The 23250-nt window shown below is 44.4% G+C and overlaps 1 protein-coding gene across 1 annotated transcript in view; it reads left to right on the plus strand.

Moving 5' to 3' along the window:
* Window positions 1-23250, plus strand: part of GRAMD4 (GRAM domain containing 4) — a 158449-nt gene that overhangs the window by 31633 nt on the left and 103566 nt on the right. Inside the window, exon 2 of the mRNA XM_060244771.1 lies at window positions 12310-12517. Coding sequence (XP_060100754.1) covers window positions 12310-12517 — 208 coding nt within the window. The remainder of the gene's footprint in view (window positions 1-12309; window positions 12518-23250) is intronic.

A 23250-nucleotide genomic window follows, 5' to 3' on the forward strand; every position in this document is an offset into this window, starting at 1 on the left:
GCCCCCTGGCTATAGGCCTGCCTGGGAAGTTTTGGCAGGCTGCCACGTCCTGCTGGGTCTATTTAAACCATGCAGCTCTGGAGTCTCACCAGTTTAGTTTTTTTGCAGGATCCCCACCCTTCCTCCCTTTGGGAATCCTGGGTGTTTATTTATTTCTCGCATTTATATCCCACCCTCCCCACCGAAACAGGCTCAGGGCGGCTAACAACAGTCAAACCCAGACAATAAAACAATAGCAAACAATTAAAATTAACAATAATCATTGCTGATCAAACAATTTAAAACAAGTTAAAACAATTTAAAATGATCTAAGAACATAAGAGAAGCCATGTTGGATCAGGCCAATGGCCCATCCAGTCCAACACTCTGTGTCACACAGTGGACAAAAAAAAAGTTATATATATATATATATATACATACACACACACACACTGTGGCTAATAGCCACTGAAGGACCTCTGCTCCATATTTTTATCTAACCCCCTCTTGAAGGTGGCTATACTTGTGGCCGCCACCACCTCCTGTGGCAGTGAATTCCACATGTTAATCACCCTTTGGGTGAAGAAGTACTTCCTTTTATCCATTTTAACCTGTCTGCTCAGCAATTTCATCGAATGCCCACGAGTTCTCGTATTGTGAGAAAGGGAGAAAAGTACTTCTTTCTCTACTTTCTCCATCCCATGCATTATCTTGTAAACCTCTATCATGTCACCCCGCAGTCGACATTTCTCCAAGCTAAAGAGTCCCACGCGTTTCAACCTTTCTTCATAGGGAAAGTGTTCCAGGATATCGAAGCTCCATCCGGCACGCTTTAATCAGCCAGGATGGGCAAGGGTCCAAATCACACATTGTTGGGCGTGCAGTAGAGAGGATTCTGTCAACTTCCTCCAGGCTAAGTGTTTTAAAACACTTTTATTGTCACAGCTTAGGTGGTTTTGAGCATTGGGACAGATCCTTTGGGGGGAGATGGGTCTGCATGCCCACCTCCCCTGTTTGGGGCACTTCCTTAAGGAGTCTTGGGTGTTGAGTTACTATGTGGTATGCCCAGCTTGGGGGGGTGATTGTGAGTAGCAAAAACTCAGCATCTGCTGCCCTTGTGGTGACCAGAAAAAAGTTTGTCACTTCCTGGGTTTTCCTCCAGGAAGTGGGTTGGGAGAAGGGCTTTTTGTGTGGTAGGTGGCCCACTCAATACTTGAATCTGTCCCCATGCTATGCTGTGGCCTTTTCAATTCCACACAAGTGTTGGTGTGTATTTTGTTTTCTCTCTGCATGCTTTCTCCCTAACAAACCCTGGGCCTGCAAAAGTATCTCTTCTCTGAAATGAAGAATGAATCTGGGCTTTCCCTCACTGAAGATCACGAGGAGATGCTTCTAAACAATCAGAAGGTGTCTTCTCTGTGCCAACAGGAAGCACTCATTCAGAGCACCCATACTAACCAATGTAAACAACAGAAAAGATTACAGCGCATACAGGGGGGGGGGGGGGGAGAATGGGAATCAAAGCCAGTAAGACTTTTCACCTATCCAGAATTCTGTCATGCTCTATAAATTAAAATGTAGATAAGACATAAGTTACCACTGGGAATAAGCCTCATTAGATATAGTGAGACACACCAACATAGAGGAGCTTAATGGGGGAAGGAAACTACAGGACATGTGAAAAGCCCATCTTATCCTTCTGTGAGGATTGGCCAGATATCATCCAAGCAAACACTCTCTTATGAAAGTATAGGTAGAGTTTTTTTAGTTTTGATTCAAGAGCTGAACCACTTAGCGCAGAGGCTCTCTTGCTAGGAATAAAGCTGTCGGTTGCAGACAGAGAGAAAATAGTCAAATCGCAATTGTGGCTCCTTCCCCCTCCCGCCTTTTCACACACCAAGCTGTATACCACCAGATGATATCACATTCCTTTCCTTTCACACCTTGAAGGCCTTCAAGGCTGTTCACATCCTTGGTAGCAGGAGAAAGGTTATTCCAGGCACCAGATCCCCACCTCCATGACAACTAGATAATCTCTGTGGCAGCAGAGCGCCAGATCTACACTACAAAGCAGCAGAGCATCCTTTCACCCCCTCCCCCCCCCCCCCTTGACTGGTGAAAATATATGACTTGAAGCTGCATTAACCCATGGCAAGACACCACGAGGAGGATGTACATTATCAAGTTCCACACTTGCACTAGTTTTAGAAAGCAACGGTAAGCCCTGGATACTAGAGGTGTGCAGTTTTTTTTAACCAGTATTTTTCTGTTTGGGTCTATTGGAGCTGAAATTTTTTTTGGTATGGTATTGGGATCTGGGATTTTTCAGAAATCCTGATTTTTTTTCTCTCTGGTCCAATAGACCTGAGAAGACAAATACCATTTTTTTAAAAGCCCACTCGATCCTGGATTGGCTTGGCTTCTCCTGCAGCCCGGTTTAACCTGGGGGTACAGGAAAAGCCAGTCCCAGTCCAAGTTGGCATAGAGCTCTCGGCTCCCTGCCAGCCCAGTGATCCTGGGCTGACTGCTCCCCACCAACATCACTGATCCTTGGACTGTTTTTTGTAGTCCCTTTAAGCTTTAACGGACTGCAGTAGAAGCCTGACAAAAATCTGCTTCTGCTTCTCTACCCCTTTTCAGACCTTACCAGTAATTCCTGAACATATGAGGGTTTTTTTCCAGTTTTCCCCCCTGAAAAAACCCAATACATTTGGGTTTCCAAAATATACCCAAAATACTGATAAGATATTTTTCAGGTATATTTTCACCTTGGATAGATCCAACAGCCTCCTGCTCTCGCTTCCCTTCCTTTCCGCTGCGGCCTCCTTAAACAGAAAGAAGAAGAAAGCAGGAGAGATCAGAGATACTACCGCATTTTCCTCTCCAGTAAGAGTGTAAGGTTTCGGATTTTTAAAAATCGAAGCATATCCCTATTCTTAGGCGTTCTTAGGTGATTAACATGTGGAATTCACTGCCACAGGAGGTGGTGGCGGCTACAAGCATAGCCAGCTTCAAGAGGGGGTTGGATGAAAATATGGAGCAGAGGTCCATCAGTGGCTATTAGCCACAGTGTGTGTGTGTGTGTGTGTGTATATATATATATATATATATATATATATATATATATATATATATATATTATATATATATATATATATATATATATATATATATATATAAATTTTTGGCCACTGTGTGACACAGAGTGTTGGACTGGATGGGCCATTGGCCTGATCCAACATGGCTTCTCTTATGTTCTTATGTGACACAGAGTGTTGGACTGGATGGCCATTGGCCTAATCCAACATGGCTTCTCTTATGTTCTTATGTGACACAGAGTGTTGGACTGGATGGGCCATTGGCGTGATCCAACATGGCTTCTCTTATGTTCTTAAGTGACACAGAGTGTTGGACTGGATGGGCCATTGGCCTGATCCAACATGGCTTCTCTTATGTTCTTATGTGACACAGAGTGTTGGACTGGATGGGCCACTGGCCTGATCCAACATGGCTTCTCTTATGTTCTTATGTGACACAGAGTGTTGGACTGGATGGGCCATTGGCCTGATCCAACATGCTTCTCTTATGTTCTTATGTGACACAGAGTGTTGGACTGGATGGGCCTTTGGCCTGATCCAACATGGCTTCTCTTATGTTCTTATTGCTTCAGTCAGCTAGATCTTTATTTACTCAAATGCAACTATGGGTGTATTTACTTGCATGCCAATATGCGGCCTTAAATTTCCTCCTTCACTTATTCTCACCAATTTACCTACTCCAAATCTATTCATCCTTTCTAGTCACCCCCCCTCCCCGACAAAAAAAAAATAACCCCTGTAATTATCCTGACGTAGCTTGAGGAGTCGTCAACTTTTGTCTTACAGGCTCCTTTTCCTGTACCCATCACAGCAACTTGAACTGCAGGAATTAGTCGGTAACAGTTGTTTACTCTGTCTTGCCAAAAGTTCCATTTGGTGATTTCTATAGATCAGGTTTCCATTGAAAGCAGAAGAGCAACCCAAGCTCATTTCTTGGTCAGTTGGCAACCTTATAAATTCCTATTGCTTTTTTTCCCATTGGTCCTGATGCTCATTGTGAACAGCTGTCTGGAAGGTCTTCTGCATCTCCAGCAGCACAATGTGAGGTTTCACAGTCCTGTCGCCTCCATCATATCCTTCTCTATGGCATGAGATAACTGAGAACTTCCCCTGTCCCCTCTTCCATCTAGGGGCTCATTTAGGGAGAGCCATCTAGGGAGAGCTCATCTAGGGAGAGCCAGTTTGGTGTAGTGGTTAAGTGTGCGGACTCTTATCTGGGAGAACCGGGTTTGATTCCCCACTCCTCCACTTGCACCTGCTAGCATGGCTTTGGGTCAGCCATAGCTCTGGCAGAAGTTGTCCTTGAAAGGGCAGCTGCTGTGAGAGCCCTCTCCAGCCCCACCCACCTCACAGGGTGTCTGTTGTGGGGGAGGAAGGTAAAGGAGATTGTGAGCTGCTCTGAGACTCTTCGGAGTGGAGGGCGGGATATAAATCCAATATCTTCATCTACCTCACAGGGTGTCTGTTGTGGGGGAGGAGGTAAAGGAGATTGTGAGCCGCTCTGAGACTCTTCGGAGTGGAGGGTGGGATATAAATCCAATATCTTCATCTACCTCACAGGGTGTCTGTTGTGGGGGAGGAAGGTAAAGGAGATTGTGAGCCGCTCTGAGACTCTTTGGAGTGGAGGGCGGGATATAAATCCAATATCATCATCATCATCATCATCATCTTCTTCTTCTTCTTCTTCTTCTTCTTCTTCTTCTTCTTCTCTTCTTCTTCTTCTTCTTCTTCTTCTTCTTCTTCTTCTTCTTCTTCTTCTTCTTCTTCTTCTTCTTCTTCTTCTTCTTCTTCTTCTTCTTCTTCTTCTTCTTCTTCTTCTTCTTCTTCTTCTTCTTCTCATTTAAAAGATGACAATCCTGTGCTTGGGGGTGGAAAAGCCTCCCTATGCAGCTGAGGAAACGGGGCAAGGGAATGGGCAGCAAATAGTGGGCTTTATACAAGACACATGTAAGGAGGAGGATGACAGTGAGGGATTGCTTGCTGCTATGCAGGTTATTGTATGAGAAAGAAGGAGCATATGCTTCCTTCCCAGCGTGTAGCAAAGTGGGGTGGGGCTGGCTGGCTATGTAGGTGCAGGAACTGGCAGGCAGGGGAAACTGAGCCAACCCCCAGCATTTGTGTGTGAGAGGGAGGGAGGGAGATCCATTTGACACCAAAAGGGGGGGCAGAGCAGAGGCATTCCATAGAAACTGGACTGTGTCTCCTGTGGGAGAGGCCCAGCTCAGGCTCCTCAAGCTGACTTGGGGCCCCTGAAATTTTGTCCCTCCTTCTGTGTTCTTTTCTCTCAGTGGCCCTGGCTAGCAGCATAGGACTGTCTCTCCCCATATGTTCCCCAGAGAGTACTGAGATCGGGAACCCAAAACCTTCTCAGCCATCCCCGGGCCAAAAGAAGCCCGCCTAAAATCTACTAGGGACAGGGCCTTCTCTGTTATGGCCCCTACATGGTGGAATCAGCTGCCGGAGGAGGTGAGGGCCCTGCGGGACCTTGTTCAGTTCCGCAGAGCCTGTAAGACAACCCTCTTCCGGCTAGCCTACACCTAACTGATATGAGAAACTAAATGTAGCTTTACCAGACTCCTGTTATACATACTGTTGTAATGTTTAATGTTTCTAAGGTTTTAAATGTTTTAAATGTTTATATATTTAAATGTTAGTTTAATTTTATGTTTGACTTTCTGTTGTGAGCCGCCCTGAGCCACTTCGTGGGAAGGGCGGGATATATATATATATATATATATATATATATATATATATATATATATATATATATATATATATATATATATATATATATATATATATAAATAAATAAATCCTACCATCTTTCCTGTTCCTCATTTTCTTGTCCATTCCCAGTTGTATCTCACAGACATAAACTTTACTTAAGGAGCCATAAGATTTTGGACTTTTGGCTGCCACAAGCTCCTTCTGTTTGGTTGCTTCTGTCCGATATTCTAAATTGTTGTAGGAGGTGTCTTCGCTGCTGCTCCCTGCAGAAGCTCAATAGGAAGTTACTATAGTAACTTTGAACTTGCTATAGATTCCTTTCCTTTCCCCAGTAATGAAGCTCCCTCCAGTCATCATACCAGAGATGAGCTGTAGTTCCACCGCTCCGATCTGTAAGAACTGTTGTAGCTTGTCTTTTTGTGATGGCTGTGCCTGTGTTGTACAGTGGGTTTTCTGACGATGTGAAGAGGGGTCCTGACCTTTATAGATTTCAGAGGCTCTGTAAAGAATAGCTATTCTAATGTGCTTTTAGTGGCACATGAGTAGAGGCTGTGGTTTGCTTCCTTTTGGTTGGGAGAAAGGGAGGATATTTTAAATGTATTTAATGTAGAGGGGGAATATTTTAAATAAATCATAGTGAGTTTTTGCAGAAGGTTTTGGTGGTATAGACCCGTTGCAGTCACTGCATGCAAAGCCCATTGGGAAGGAGGTCTTTGTCAGAGTTGGTGTGGAGGGGTGGAAGGAAGTATGCCCAAGGGTTCTTTTCCCCTCCTTTGCCCCCCCACCAGCTCCCCACTTGTGCCCGTTTTCCCACTCATCACCTGCATGTCTGTGCCTCCTTCCCCCGCTTGCTCAAGATTCCTCCAATCTTCCACCCGCCTTTTTCCTGATAACACAGAGCAGTGTATGCAGCCAGGAGTGCTGCTGCCATGGCCGCCTGGAGTGCTACCCATATGCCCTTCCCTGCCAGCACTGAACAGCGTGTGTAGTAGAGTACTTGCAAGCAAGTAGATGGGGGAGGGAGGGGGAATGGTGCACATTTTGGCATCAGGGGAGACGGGTGGACTGGCATGTCGGCAGCGGGGACTGCTGGAAACCTTGGGTCACAGCAGCTGGTCCAACTCAGATTAGACCGACCCAATTCCCTGGTCTTTGTAATGGGCATGAGAGACAAGGATGCTTTCACTTATTGATAAGTAAGCAAGCATATTTATAGGACCCTGTCCTTGCCTTTGACTGCTGCAGTCATCCCAGAAAGAGGCTGGAACTTCCAAGATGGCATGTAAGGTCCCAGGTTCAATCCAGGAAAATTTGTTTAGATTTGCATTGTAAATGCAAGCGTGTGAAAGCTTATGCTACAAAAGATCCAGTAGGGTTTAAAGACTTTGAGCGTTTTCGCACTTACCTTAATCGGGAGCGAAGTCCCTCTTCACCGCGCAGCGTCTGCGCGGATTTCACACTAATTGCTCCGCAGAACCCGGAAGAGCCGCAAAGTCCCGCGGCTTCTGCTGGCAACCCTAGCCAATCCCCAAGTGGAAGCAAGGGTTCCCCCTGTTTGGAAGCCCCCCTCCGCTTCAGGGTCACCAAAAAGCTGGCGGGGGGGAGGAAAACATCGGGCTGGGCACTCCATTTTCCCCTAGAGAAACCCGATTCCCGTAGGGTATAATGGGAGAATTGATCTGAGGGTATTTGGGGCTCTGGGGGGGGGGGCTGTTTTTTGAGGTAGAAACACCAGATTTCCAGCATAGCATCCAGTACTTCTCTTCAGAAGACCCTCCAAGTTTGAAAATGATTGGATCAGGGGGTCCAATTTTATGAGCCCCCAAAGAAGGTACCCCTATCCTTAATTGCTTCCAAGAGGATGGAAGGCATTTAAAAAGCATGCTGTTCCTTTAAATGTGACGGCGGGACTTTGCGGCTCTTCCGGGTTCTGCGGAGCAATTAGTGCGAAATCCGCGCAGACGCTGCGTGGTGAAGAGGGACGTCGCTGCCGATTAAGGTCAGTGCGAAAACGCCCCCCCTTTTTTTTAATAAGGTCGTCTGAATCTAACATTAGTTTTATTGGACAGATTCTGTAGATTTTTGCTGTTACAGACTAACCCCACTTTCAGGTCTATATGGCTGCAGTCCCATGTATGCTTACATGGTGGGAGTAAGTTCCACGGCATTCACAGGGGGGTTACTTCTGAGAAAACACGTGTAATAAGTTTTTCTCTCTCGATTTGCAATTAAAATCTTTGCACTGGTTTTGGTCAATCTGGACAGAAGTTGAAATATACCCATGTTGGAGCGTAGGGATAAAGAAGCACTTATAGTGTTGTGGAAAAGAGTCTCCTTGTTACCTTGGCTTTCTGTCAGACTCTTAAATTGCGTCAATCTAATCCCTGCTTCTTAAAACATTGGCAGCAGACTAAATGGTTTGTTTGAAGAATAATGGCTTTGTTCCAGAGGAGCAGCCATATTAGTATGTGGCAGCAAAAACAATAGAGTTTCGTGGCACCATAAAGACAGACCATTTTATTGAAACATCAGCTTTTATAGGGCAGAACTACCTTTGTAAAAAATGTGGTTATATCTATGCACAGAGGCATTTTTGCTTCACGTTTCCACAGCTAACAGTACTGTTGTGTCTTGCATTTCGGTCCCTGACATTCCAACACAGCGCGACTGCGTGCACTGAGGTGACCAGCGGGAAACCGCGGATCACCTGACGTAAGGGACAAATGCAATCCGCCTATGAAGATCTGTGGCGAGAAGATCTGTGGCGGGACCTGACCAGGGAGGGGGTTGTTCTGTGTAATTGGGGACCTGGCCTCGCCATGTTGTCTTTGTGATGTACTAGCTAATAAAGTATGTTGCCTGTTACTCGTGTCCGAACCCAGTACATTTCACTGACGACGAGGATGGGATCCTGTTGAACAGCCAGCCCTCTGCCCGGCCACACTGCAAGCTCCGCGCACTGAACTCAGTGCTCCCCTCCATGCAACGCAACGCATGTGGTCGAGGTCATTGCTGTGGCTCCAGGACAATCTCTCTCAGAATTCAACTCCACCCGACGCGACCTGTGGGAATCATGGGTGGACGAGCTCAACTACTACATCGAGCTACACAAGATGGAGAGAGCTGCAGAAAAGAAAGCACTCCTCCTGAGTTTGTGTGGGGTGGAAACCATCCAGCTGATGAAGCGACTCATTACACCGACCACCCTCGCAGCCGCCACCTATGAGAACCTGATCAAGATGATGACAGATCACCTATCCCCGCAACCGACCCACCTTGCACGCAGACATGCTTTCTATACAAGGCAGCAGCAGCAGGCCGAGTCCGTGGCTGAGTACCTCACTGAGCTCCGGGGTCTCACCCTGCGATGCAACTTCATGGGGGACCTGGAGGAGATCCTACTGGACTGTTTTGCGGTGGGGTCAGAGAGGAGAAGCTGCACTGTAAGCTGTTGACCCACTGGAAAAGTTGACGTTGAGTTTAGGCTCTTTGCATCCCACCGGGATAAACTTTCAGCACATAAGGGTTGCATTCTATGGGGCAGCAGGGTGCCAAGAGTCCCGGCCAGATCTGCCCAGCGCCCCCACTCACCGCTGGGAGTCTAATCACACGCCTTGGTCCTGGCTACATCTAGACTTTGCAGGGCCATACCAGGGTCAAATATTCTTCATCCTGGTTGACACTTACATGAAGTAGCTGGAGGTGATTCCTGGAGCCTCAACCTCCACCTTGGCCACAGTTAGGGCCTTACGGAGAGTCTTTTGCACCCATGGGATCCCATGGTAGTGACAGACAACAGTACCGCGTTTAATTCCCGGGAATTCCAGGAGTTCCTGAATAGGTACCTCATCCGGCACATACAGTCCGCTCCCTTCCACCCAGCCACTAATGGCCAAGCGGAGCTCATGGTTCACACCACCAGGGAGGCCCTGGGCCACATAGTTCAGGGGGATAGGGATTACTGCCTGGCAGCCTTGCTTTTTGGGAACTGGATCACCCCAAACTCGGTCACAGGCCTGAGCCCTGCTGAACTATTCATGGGCAGGAGACTAACCACCAGACTGGATAAATTACATCCTGACTGGGCTGAGACCTGGAGTCCACTAGGGGGTTCTTTCCAGGGGATCCGGTCTATACGAAGAACTTTTCAAGTGGCCCAGAGTGGATACCGGCCCAAGTGCTGCGAGTCACCGGGTCCCGCTCGTACGATGGCTCGATGGGGGGGGGGGAGTGTCAACTCCTCTGTTGGCACATTGACCAGTTGTGTCATCGCACCCTGCCAGATGAACTGGTGGGGCCTGAGGGATCAGGGAACGGAGAGAGCATTGGAACGCCACCGGCAGCTGCCCCACCAGCCCCGGTCTTGCCGACAGTGGAGCCGTACAGAGATTGGGGCAATCTTTCCCCAGCAGTGGAGTGGGAGGAGCCTCTAACACCGCCGCAGTTGCAGGGCGGTGCTCTTCCAGCCTCGTCTCACAGCGAGGAACACGTTGCTCTGCCTTTGATCCCAGCAGCCCCCATTCCCCAGGTCGAACCTTGGTGGTCCCACAGGGAGCGGTGGCCACCGGTTTATTTAAAAGACTATGTATCTTGAACTGGGGGAGAGGAGTGTTGTGTCTTGCATTTCGGTCCCTGAAATTCCAGCACAGTGCAACTATGTGCGCTGAGGTGACCAGCGGGAAACCGTGGGTCACCTGATGTAAGGGACAAATGCAGTCCACCTATGAAGATCTGTGGCAGGAAGTTTAACTGGTCAAGATTGGACCTGACCAGGGAGGGGGCTGTTCTGGATAATGTATATAATCGGGGACTCAGCCCTGCCATGTTGTTTTTGTGATACACTAGCTAATAAAGTATGTTGCCTATTACTCATGTCCGAACCCAGCGCATTACAAGTACCTGACTGCTGATAGTGTTTCTGTGTGGTGAAGAGGAAGTTTTGCCAGATTGCAACTTTTTTTTTTTTTTTTTAAAGCATTGTCCTCGTTTCTCTGCCAGCAGCATTCAGGCTCCACAGAGGGTTTTGTCTGGGATGGGTGTAAATGCAGCTTGTTGCCCATCTCAGACAGACTTCTGTTTAGTTTGTCATGATACTTGCATGCAGCTGTGGGATGACTGTTAAAGAGAACCCAGGGTTGATGTCATGAAGGATTGCTTTGGTTCTTTGTTAAATTGAATGATCAGACTTAAATCAGATACTATTGAGGGCTGAACTTACACCTTGCCCAAGAAGATGGATTTAGCTGGCACCCTACTGGTGCCTTATGACTCTTTATTGTGTTCTCTTATTTAAGTGGATGGCTGCTGTTTGTTACTGTGAGTAATAATAAAGTACTTCATCTTAGGTTACTGCAGTGTATTAGCACTCCTGGCTTGCCAAGCTTTCAGGTGGTAGAATTGGCACAAGTAGTTCGCCTTCCAGTTAAGTTTAAGAACATGAGGAAAAAACCTTGGTGGATCAGACAAACTGGCCATCTAGTCCAGTATGGCACTTGTTAGCAGTCAGTTCAGTTCACAGTTTTCTCCTGATGTACCTTTTGGGTTACAATAAAATTCCAGATGGCTATATACCTTATGTGAGGGATCACAGCTGTTGAATGGCCCATTTTATGCTCTTTCTTCTTCATGTTGATGAGCTCTCAATGGCTAATGTTTCTGATAGTGTCATTTGAAGTCCATATTGGTTGAGAAATAATGGGATCCTTCACTTCTATGTATTTACATGTGTTTCCCCCTTTCTGAGTCTACTGTTTATTGTCTGCTCTGCTGGCAGCTTTGTACAATTTACTATTACTATTAAGTATTTATATAGCATGTTAGAGCATGCGGATCTTTTTCTGTACATTGGATTTGACCCCAAGGATCCATTTTTCTAATGTTGGTGTTATTTTGTGGCACAAAGAGCTATCCGACAAGGCTCTGATGCCAGGGGAAGGCTCTTTGTGCTGGAGGAAAGCTCTGCCATTGGAACTGCAGGATCCAACCTATTATCACGGTAATCCTTATAATAGACCTATAAGTTAAGTTGATAGTATTACTTTCCTGTTGCATGTGGGCCTCTAAGTCCATTTTGCCTAAACTGAACTGAGATTTGAACTGAAGACTTTCTGGAATTAAAATTCTTATGTCATAGCCATAATGACAATTGTGCAGAACCTGGAGAGTGACAGTATATATTTAATATTAAACCTACTTCCCTGAAAGTTAAAGATATCAAACTATGAATGATCTTTCAGAAAATATTTTTTGTGCGTCTCCATTTGAGATATCAAGTTACCGTCCATTTGGTGGGAAAGATGGTGGGTTCCGTGGGCAAAAATATTCCCCTCCCTATGTGGCCTCTTAAAAAGTAATGGGGTTTGGAATAGTAAGTTTTTCTTCTTACTGAAATGTTACTGAATCAAGCATTCGGTGTGATTAAGAACATTCTGTGTAAATAGGCTATTTGTTTGTACCATGAATATTCGGAAAATAATCTCTTATTCGCCACTCTTGTGTTTTTCAGGGACTCTAACCGTCATGTTAAGATAAAGCAGAAGGGTGCAGTGCTGAACATGCTAAAGAGGTTAGACAAAATAAGGTTCAGAGGTCACAAGAGAGACGAGTTCCTCGATATAGCAGAGTCTCCCAATGCATCAGACACTGAGTGTGGTGATGAAGTCCCTATGAAAATACCTCGTACATCAGGAAAAGACAGTGATGAGCGGAGAGACGTAAGTATTTTGAGCTGTGGAAGTATGTACTTAAAACATTTTAAAATTAAAAATGGAAAACTGTTCCTTAAAGCAAATCGTTTATTCTGTCTTCATTTCTATGCAGACATAAGGTTTGTTCTCCTTAACCATAGTTGATCATTGTATCTGAGTATTTAAAACACAGCAGTTACCTGCAAACCAGGATATGCGACTATTGTTTGAAGCGGGCTTAGGATAATAACCATGGTTAAATGTTGCAGCTGAGATCAGCAGATCATGGTTAAAGGTAGCTTTGCTGTCCATTTTATAATTTTTATTGTTTTAAACTACAAAAGAAAGAAGCATTGCAGAGAATAGAGGACAAAAAGGGGGGGAAAGGGCATTAACAGAATGAAGAAAACAGAAACAGAAACCAGTACAAATATATCAATTATAATTCTACCTCCTAATAAAATATTCAAATCATTCTACCTACAAGTAGAAAAATCTCCATCAATTTTAACTTCCTTTGTTCCATTACCAGGAAATAAAAAACATAAAAACTTCTTTTAATAAACTAGTAATAGCAATGTAAATCTAAACATTTCTTCTTAAACACAAATAGGTATAACAAGCTAAAAAGAACAAAATTTTTTTCAAATCTCTCTCAATGCCAAATTTTATCTAATTTACCTTAAGCCTATTATAAGCACAAATTAGATTATTGGTTTAACAAGATCCTTATTAAAACAAGCACATAGGAATCATTTATTTATCCTTAGTAAATTTCATGAGATACAACTAAATAATTTGTCTATCTCAGTCTATAACATTTCTCCAAATAACATATTAAAAACAAATCTACCAAGTTACGAAACCTATCAGATTACACAGTAATTATGCTATCTGCCTTTTCAACCCTTAATCCAACTCTTACACCATTATAAGCAATTTCACTAAGTAGGCATACTGTAAATACATCTACTATATAGAGAAATATGTTATCTGCACTCGTTAACATTAATCCCAAATGGCTATATATTTAATTACAATTTTACCAACTCTCTACTTCTTCAAAATCTCCCTTGTTCTTTTAAAATTGAACATATGTTCATTATTAATGGTTACATGTTTGTTTATCCACAAGAAAAAAAAGAACCTAAATTCCAGAATCCTTCTTCCCAAAGGTTAAAAACTTTTAAGTTCCTTTAATCTCTGCACCCATATTACATCCGAGGCAGCCCATTTAATCGCAGTTGCCTTTTAAAATCATATACCACTTCTTAGTCAGAGTTCCATGTCCAGCCATTCACAAAAATAAAAGAAAAAATCCAAAATCCTTTCTCCGAAAAACTTTCCATATCTTGATTTGTTGATTGGAGTGCAAGAAAGTGGTCGGGCGTTCTTCTTTTTCTGCTGCCATGCCAGCTTTCATGGCTGCGGAGCTTCGGGACATACAGGGAACACAGAGGCAGCCGCTGCTGAGCCCCTCTCTCCCCGTAAAAAACCTATGCCTAAGAAAAAGCCTCTCCGGGCTTTTTCTATGGGGGCATCACTTCTGTGACACCCCTCCAACAGCCAGACTCAGTGTTGCCACAGAGAGACGATCTGCAAGCCCCTCTGAAGCCAAGATGACGGAGCCCGGAAGTCTCCCTCTCTGCTTTCAAGGCAAAAAAGTAGCTCACACATATGTCATCAGAGCAATGCTTAGTTTAGCCATGCATTTGGGATGTTAATTGTTATTAGGAAGGGAGCTGAAAACAAATCAGCCAATATCATAACGCCCCTCTATAAATTGATGGTGCGGCCTCATTTGGAGTACTGTGTACAATTCTGGTCACCGCACCTAAAAAAAGATAATACAGCATTGGAAAAAGCACAGAAAAGGGCAACTAGATTGATTAAAGGGATGGAACGCTTTCCTTATGAAGAAAGGTTAAAACGCTTGGGGCTCTTTAGCTTGGAGAAACGTCGACTGCGGGGTGACATGATAGAGGTTTACAAGATTACGCATGGGATAGAGAAAGTAGAGAAAGAAGTACTTTTCTCCCTTTCTCACAATACATGAACTTGTGGGCATTCAATGAAATTGCTGAGCAGTCAGGTTAGAATGGATAAAAGGAAGTACTTCTTCACCCAAAGGGTGATTATCATGTAGAATTCACTGCCACAGGAGGTGGTGGCAGCTACAAGCATAGACAGCTTCAAGAGGGGAATGGATAAGCATATGGAGCAGAGGTCTATCAATGGCTATTAGCCACAGCTTATTGTTGGAACTCTCTGTCTGGGGCAGTGATGCTCTGTATTCTTGTGCTTGTGGTGGGGGGGCACAGTGGAAGGACTTCTAGCCCCACTGGTGGACCTCTTGATGGCACTGGGGGTTTTTTTTGGCCACTGTGTGACACAGTGTTGGACTGGATGGACCATTGGCCTGATCCAACATGGCTTCTCTTATGTTCTTATGTGTCACGTTCTCAGGGTTCAGGCCGGCAGGAGTCCCAAGTCAGTCCAAGGTCAAAATCCAGGAAGTCAAGCAGGAGCCAAGTCACCAATGCAGAATCACAAACCGGAATCAGAAGTCAATGTCCAAAAGCCAAAAGGTCAGGGTGCCAAGGAAATCAAGCAGGTCAGGATCAGGAATCAGGGAGGAGCATGGATGCAAGCCAGAGAGTAGACTTGTTGCTTCCACAAGGTTACTAGGTCCTGGGTGGGAGCTATATGGGAGTCTCAATCAGCCTGCTCCCTGGGTGGCAGTGTCTCTGCTAGAACTCAGGGCTGAGAGATCTGAAGCATCAGCGTGCCTCATGTCTTCGCTCTGAAAGTTCTTTCCGGAGCCTGCTTCGAACTCTTGAGATGGGAGGAGGAGAGCTTGGAGGGGATAGATCATCAACAGCTGACACTGGTGCCTGGAGAGTGATTGATGGGCCAGCTGCTGTTTGTTCAGCTGAGGAACTAGCTGGCAACTCTTTCAGGTCTGTTAACCCTTCCAGCTTATGGCACTATGTTCTAGGCATCAAACCATTGTAAGATAACTAATAGTTAAATGCAGTATCTGTCATCTACTGATTATGAGTAGTGAAGATAAATATGATGTATTCTTTTGGATGTTCCAGTTTTTATTTAATTTGTAGGATCTTTTGTGTGATGCACAATCCTGGTTATGCTAATAGCCTATTGATGTATATTATGAGAGAGAAATCAGTAAATTACCTGGTGTATTTATTTCTTGTAATGTTTGGTAACAAAGGCAGAATGGTAGTTTAATAACAGCGTTTTGCTGTCCGTTGCTATGTGACTTTATTCAGATACTAGGCCCATTGCAGGGAAAATACAACAGGCTCTAGAAAGTGACTCTGGACAAACGTCCCTCTTTCTGTGTTCCCACCCACCCAAGGTGGCCATTTTCTGTAGGGGAACTGATCTGACTTCAGCTTTCCATCTCCTCCCTGTGAAGTAGATTAGGCTGAAGGCTGTGAGTGGTCTAAAATCACAGTGTGGACCAAAGCAGGAGGGAAACAAGGATATAAAAACACAGAGTCCACCCTGCAAAGCAGCCATTTTCTCCAGGGGAAGGGATCTTTGCCATCTGGAGAGCAGTTATAATTCTGAGTGATTGCCAGCCCTCACCTGGAGATTGACAACAATGGTTCCTCAGGAGGAAATGGCTGGTTTGCAGGGTGGAGACTGTGGCATTGTACCTGACCGAGGTCTCAAACCCCACCTTCTCCACCTCTCAAATCTCCAGGAATTTCCCAACCTGGTGTTGGCAACCTTATCTCCTTCCCTTTATCTGCCCCTCTGACTACAGCTTTCTATTGCCTCCCCCTTTCCTGCAGCCTCTACCTAGAAAAATGACAGTGTTTCTCCACAGTGGGGACCCAAACAGCTTACATGAATCTCCTTTACCCTAATCCTGTGAGGTAGATTAGGCTGAAAGTCTGTGACTGGTCTGAAATCACCCAGAGCTTCCACAGCAAGAACCTGGGTCTGGCAGACCCTGCTCTGAAGCAGTAACTGGTATGTCGCACTGGCTGTCGTGGAGGGCTGTTGTTGAATAGTAGCAAGCAGTCAGGGCCATGGTACCCAACCTCCAGGTGGAGCCTGAAGGTCTCTTGTTATTACTACTGAACTCCAGTCAACAGATCTGTCTCTTCTGGAGAAAATAACTGCTTTGTAGGGTGGACTCTATGGCATTCTATTCAGCTGAGGCCTCTCCCCTCCCCAAACTTTGTCCTCCTCAAACTCCACCCCACAATCTCCAGGAATTTCCCACCAACCCGGAACTGGCGGCCCTAATCAGGACGGGCCCCAGTGAGTTCTCCCTCAAAGACTGTCTCTCTGATAATATTGTTAGTTTTAAACACAGGAATTCATATTCTCTCTCTTCCTCTCTCACCCCTCTCCCTCTCCTTCCCTTTCCCCCCCCCCCCAGTATCTGATCTGCTGCCATGGGACACCATCCCGCCCCCCCCCCCCCGGTCTCTCACTGTTTCCCTTCCAGGGGAGGAGAGGGAGGAGCCCTCACTAGTCAAGGAAGGGCTTTCTCGGGCTCTTTCCTTCTTTCCTCAGCCAATTGAGGGAAGGTTTCTTTCTCTTCTCTGCAAAGCAGCGACAGGTCATTCAGCCAATGGGAGAGTACCTTATTCATGGCCAGTATGTTAAGGGAATTATATAAGAGTTAACCTTCGATTAGTGGTTTGTGACCCGCAGCAGTGTTATAATCTTTCTAAAGGTAGGGTGTGTTAGTGGTGCCATAATATATTGTGAAGTGAGAGATGGAGCAGGAAAGAGAGAGGGGGACAGAAGTGGGAAGACTGAAAGAGGAAAGTGGAGTTAGAAGAAGCCAACATATGAAGCTGCTGTGGTCCGTGATTCCAGCTGGCAGCAGCTCTTTCAAGTTACCAGTCTCTCTCTAAGCCCTTCTGAGTTTATTTGAAGAATTTAGGACTGACCATGGAAGGACATAATTTGTGCCTGGCCTAGCAACAGTTTCAGAGCCTGGTTTCAACCCTGGAACACGTCCGCTTAAGGACAGAATAAAATGTGTTCAGTCAAATGCAGAATATGTTTCTGTCTTAAGCGAGTGATGTCAGAGAGTTGTCTTTGTATCTGGGGTTAAGGAGAAGAGCTTCAGGATCCAAGGGTGGTTCTTTAGACAGGCTGGAGCCTTGACGTCTTTGTGTAAGTTAAGCACTGGAGAAGGTCAATCTATACAAACAAATGTAGCGAAATTTTTTTAAAAAAGTTATGTGATAAATATAAAATGGGCCCATGTTGTTGCTGAGTTCTAGATCTGGAAATGTACAACAAATTTGTTATCTAAAATGTAGTGAGAGTAATGAGATAATGATGGTTGCCTCCCTCTGTTGTGGAACTGATTGTTCCAACATTTTCAGGTTAGAAACGCCTTGCTCTGTGCCATGCCATGGGAAGGCGGTGGATACTTGAGCTGTTTAGCAACAACAGCTGGGGCCGTGGTGACTGAGCTTCAGGCCGGTTGTAAAATGACGATGACACGTATTCTAGATAATCACGTGTTTCGTAGTTCACTTCTTCCTGATGGTTATACTTCTATTTTGGAACCAATGCTCAATAGCTATTCAAGCACCTAGTCAATTACTCCGAAGCGGCATTCGAGAACTGCTATAACCATCAGGAAGAAGTGAACTACGAAACACGTGATTATCTAGAATACGTGTCATCATCATAATTTTTAATACTTCTACACAGTCTTCTGTGTGTCCTAAGTTTCTTCACAACTCTATTGGAACATTGGAGGATTTTTGAGACTTTGTCTCAGCTGCATTGCTACATTGCTCACAGCAATTCTAACAGATGAAATAAGGAACTCTTACAACAAGCAACGATACAAGCTATACACCTTTTATCTTAATTTTTTCTTTTTGTATGTATGAAGTGAATGAAACATTTATAAATAATTCTTGTATGTAAATTGAATAACATTGTTTTTTGTAATAGTGAAAGTGCATAGAAAAAATGACAAAAATGAATTAATAAGTGAAATATTGAAGTTTTGGTGTAATATATATAAGTAACTCCTTGTGAGTAAGAAATTTTGTAACACAGGTGCTCCCTCTTTACTGATCCCCAGGTGGGGACAGGGGATCCCCCGGTTTGGAAGCCCTCCCCCCCTTCAGGGTCATCTGAAAGGGAGGGGAGGGAAATGTCTGCTGGACACTCCATTATTCCCTATGAAGATCGATTCTCATAGGGTATAATGGAGAATTGATCTGCGGGAATCTGGGGCTCTGGGGGGGGGCTGTGTTTTGAGGTAGAGGTACCAAATTTTCAGCGTAGCATCCAGTGCCTCTCCCCAAAATACCCTCCAAGTTTCAAAAGGATTGGACCAGGTTCCTGGTCCAATCCTATGAGCCCCCAAAGAAGGTCCCCCTATCCTTCATTATTTCTAATGGAGGGAAGGTATTTAAAAGGTGTGCAATCCCTTGAAATGTGATGGCCAGAACTCCCTTTGGAGTGCAATGATGCTTGTCACAACCTTGCTCCTGGCTTCACCCCCAATGTTTCTTGGTTCTACCCCCAAAGTCCCCAGTTATTTCTTGAATTGGACTTGGTAACTCTATGTAGTCATTTCCTTTTTATGTCCAAGTCATCTGAAGGGCAGGGGTTTTTTTGTAGAAAAAAGCCCAGCAGGAACTCATTAGCATATTAGGCCACACCCCTGATGCCAAGCCATCTGCAACTGTATTCCTGAGCATTCCTGCTCAAAAAAAGCCCTGGATGGAAGTATACTCCCAGATATTTGAAGCTTAGAACCTGCTCAATCCAGTTACCTCTTACATTCCATTTATCATACCTCCACACTTTCTCAAAGGCAATGATTTTAGATTCCTTAAAATTTAGGATTAGTTTATTTAAATCACAATATTTGAGAAAGCGGACTAAGAGCCTTTTCATTCCAACTTGCAAGAGAGAGAGAAGTACAGCATTGTCTGTGTAAAGAAGTAGTGGGAGATAGTTTGGGACTATGGCCACCAGTTCAGCTGTTATATTTATGGCATGACTTTGATTATGTGTCTTAGAATGCTGGTCAAAGCTTTTGAGTAAAAACTGTTAAAAACTAGAAACTGAGCGGAAAACGGGTAAGTCAGCAGGCCTGGATGGCATATATCCAAGAGTTCTGAAAGAACTCAAAAGTGAACTTGTGGATCTCCTGACAAAAAAATGTAATCTTTCATTGGAATATCCTTCCAATCCTGAGGACTGGAAGATATCTAATGTCACTCCCATCTTTAAAAGGGTTCCAGAGGAAATCTGGGAAATTACACGCCAGTCTGTCTGATGTCAATACTGGGTACACTGGTGGAAACTGTTATTAAAGAGAGGATTAGTAGGCACACAGATGAACAAAAGCTATTGAGGAACACTCAGCATGTGTTCTGTAACGGAAGATCTTGTCTCACTAACCTGTTAGAGTTCTTTGAGGGGGTGAACAAACATGTGGACAAGGGGGACCCAGTAGATATTGTTTACCTTGACTTCCAGAAAGCTTTTGATAAAGTTCCTCATCAAAGGCTTCTAAGTAAGCTCAATAGTTATGGGGTAAAAGGACAAGTCCTCTTGTGGATCAAAAGCTGACATTAATAGGAAACAGAGAGTGAGTATAAAGGGGCAATTGTCTCATTGAGGGTGGTAAGCAGTGGGGTACTGTAGGGCTTAGTGCTGGGTCTGCAGCTTTTTAACTTGCTCATTAATGATTTGGAGTTGGGAGTAAGCAGTGAAATGGTTAAGTTCGCGGATGATACTAAATTGTTCAGGGTGGTGAGAACCAGGGAGGATTGTGAGGCACTCCAGAGAGATCTGTTGAGGCTGGGCGATGGACATCACCGTGGCAAATGAGGTTCAGTGTGGCCTAGTGCAAAGTAATGCACACTGGAACCAAAAATCCTAACTATAAATACACGTTGATGGGGTGTGAACTGGCAGAGACTGACCAAGAGAGAGATCTTGGAGTCATGGTAGAAAACTCACTGAAAATGTCAAAACATTGTGCAATTGCAATAAAAAAGGGCCAACAATATGCTGGGGATTATTAGGAAGGGAATTGAAAGCAAATCAGCCAATTGTCCTTATTTACTATTCAGGCCTGTTATATGTCTTGCATGGAATGTGTGTTTAGATTGTAGCCGCAGGAAGCTTGCGCCTTTTTCGAGTGGGAACCGATCACTTCAAGGCCGACGACTCCCACCTTAGAATGCCATTATCTGTAGCCATGCTTTGAGAGGATTGCTGATGTAACATTTAACCTTTGTAGTTTGCAATGCCTGCCTAAATCTAAATCCAAAAAATGCTTATTTGAAAATACGAAGAGCCTCTTTTATTGAAGGACTTGGGGACTTGACACCAATATCATAATAAAGGTAAAGGACCGAGTCGTTACTGACCCATCGGGTGATGTTTTCATGGCACCTTTTTTATGGGGTGGTTTGCCATTGCCTTCCCCATGCCCTTATATAAATTGATGCTGCAGCCTCATTTGGAATACTGTGTACAATTCTGATCACCACACCTCCGAAAAGGTATTATAGCATTGGGAAAAGTGCAGAAAAAGTCTATTAGAATTATTAAATGGTTGGAACACTTTCCCTATGAAGAAAGGTTAAAGCGCTTGGGGCTCTTTAGCGTGAAGAAATGACTGAGGGGTGACATGATAGAGGTTTACAAGGTTTTGCATGGGATAGAGAACGTAGAGAAAGAAGTACTTTTCTCTCTTTCTCTCAATATAAGAACCCGTGGACACTCAATGAAATTGCTGAGCATTTGGTCAAATAGATAAAAGGAAATACTTAAGTACATAGAGAAGCCATGTTGGATCAGGCCAGTGGCCCATTCAGTCCATCACACAATGGCCAAAAAACCAGGTGCCATCAGGAGGTTCACCAGTTGGGCCAGGACACTAGAAGCCCTCCATCTTCACCCAAAGAGTATTAACACATGGCATTCACTGCCACAGGAGGTGGTGGCAGCTGCAAGCATAGATGGTTCAAGATGGGATTGGATAAACATGGAGCAGAGGTCCATCAGTGGCTATTAGCCACAAGGTATAGATGGAACTCTCTATCTGGGGTAAGTGATACTCTGTATTCTCGGTGTTTGGGGGTGGGGGCAACAGTGGAAGTGCTTCTAATGTCCTACCATTTTAGTCTGTGTTGTCACTCTGTAGTTTTAGATTTTATATATTTAAATTGGTCTTTTATTGTTTTTACTGTTGATTGTTTTTATGATGTAACCCACCCTGAACCTGTCCTACGGGAAGGGTAGGCTAAAAATAGAATAAATAAATAAAGAGTGTTGGACTGGATGGGCCATTGGCCTGACTCAACATGGCTTCTCTTATGTTCTTAATTATTTCAGCTTATTCACAGTGCAGGTAAGCACTTAGGGGCTCTTAAAAAAAAAAACGGTTATTGCACAGATTTTACAGCTTTGTTTTTTTCCCCTTCTTGATCATTTAATGTTACTTGATGCATGAGCTCAGACTTTGTATTTATTTACTTATAAGTCCTGTGCACAGTTGGTAAAGTGAATAATATGAGCACTTATGATGTCTTTCTTCAGTAGGACACCTACTTACAAAATTGAATAACTGTGCAAATACAGTCATTGTGATTGCTTTGTGTGTGTTGAAAACCTTCTGTAGTTAGTTTTTAAAATAATTAAATCGCTGGTTTGCCACTTGCCTTAACCTTGTTAGAAATAAAATTAAAGCTTAAGAAGAAACACAGATAATGGCAATGCCACTCATATAGTCTTTTCTGGGTTATAAAAGGGGATTTAAAGGGAGCATTCTACACTGGGAAGTTAGCTGTTGGTGGATTACCACAAGTGTTTTGTGTGGAGCAATTTCTATTGAATGTCTTGGCAAATAAAGAATGTCATCAAATAAGATCTTTTGTCCTGCTGCCTCTTATATTTTCCCTTAAAAGAGACTGGAACTAAACAGTTGTACTTGGTGAGTCATTCCTGGGAGGAAGGGAAGATGTGGCGAGTGGGGGGAGACCCAAGTAGCATAATGCTGCGCCAGTTGGATTGTTCAGATGTTCTGTGCAGCTGAGGTTTTTTCTGGAGGCTGCATGAAGTCAGGCTACTGAACAAATCTGCCTCTCTTTATCTAGCAAGAAGCCACAGTTAGTTCTAACTGCAGTTAATTAGCTATACGAAAACTATCATTCAGACTCCAAATTTAGCCCTTCCAACAAACCACTTTTGGTGCCTACTTTCAGATATCTTGATAAATTAGAGTTTAATCAGAGCATATGAGACGTAAATCAAACTTTCTTTAATTTTTCAAAAAATTTTATGGAGATGGACAGCGTTCATTCTGTTACAGGGATGCCAGACACTCCCCCTCCAGTGGGGGCAGGGGTCCCTTGCTGCTAGGCTCCTCCTGTCTGTTGTGGACCAGGTGGCTGGTGGAGGGGAAGATCACCCCTCAAATGAGAGAGAAACACCCAACATTTAAATGATGTGCTTATGTGACTTCAGCATGACCCTGAAGTGGCATCGGGGAGACACTTTAGGGGTTTTGGGCCAAAAACTGGTCGAAGCTAATTTTACCATAGAGTTCTTGCCCAAAAAACAGAGTGTTTCCCTGACATCGCAGGCATGACTACGTCACTTCCAGACCACACTGAGGTCATGTGGGCATGTTGTTGAAACGTGTGAAGAAACTCCCAGCTCCCAGAGGGACCTGGCAACCTTGATTCTGTAGGATACTGGCCTCCATATGGATG

This window comes from Heteronotia binoei, chromosome 8 (assembly GCF_032191835.1).
Source record: "Heteronotia binoei isolate CCM8104 ecotype False Entrance Well chromosome 8, APGP_CSIRO_Hbin_v1, whole genome shotgun sequence".
Lineage (NCBI taxonomy): Eukaryota > Metazoa > Chordata > Lepidosauria > Squamata > Gekkonidae > Heteronotia > Heteronotia binoei.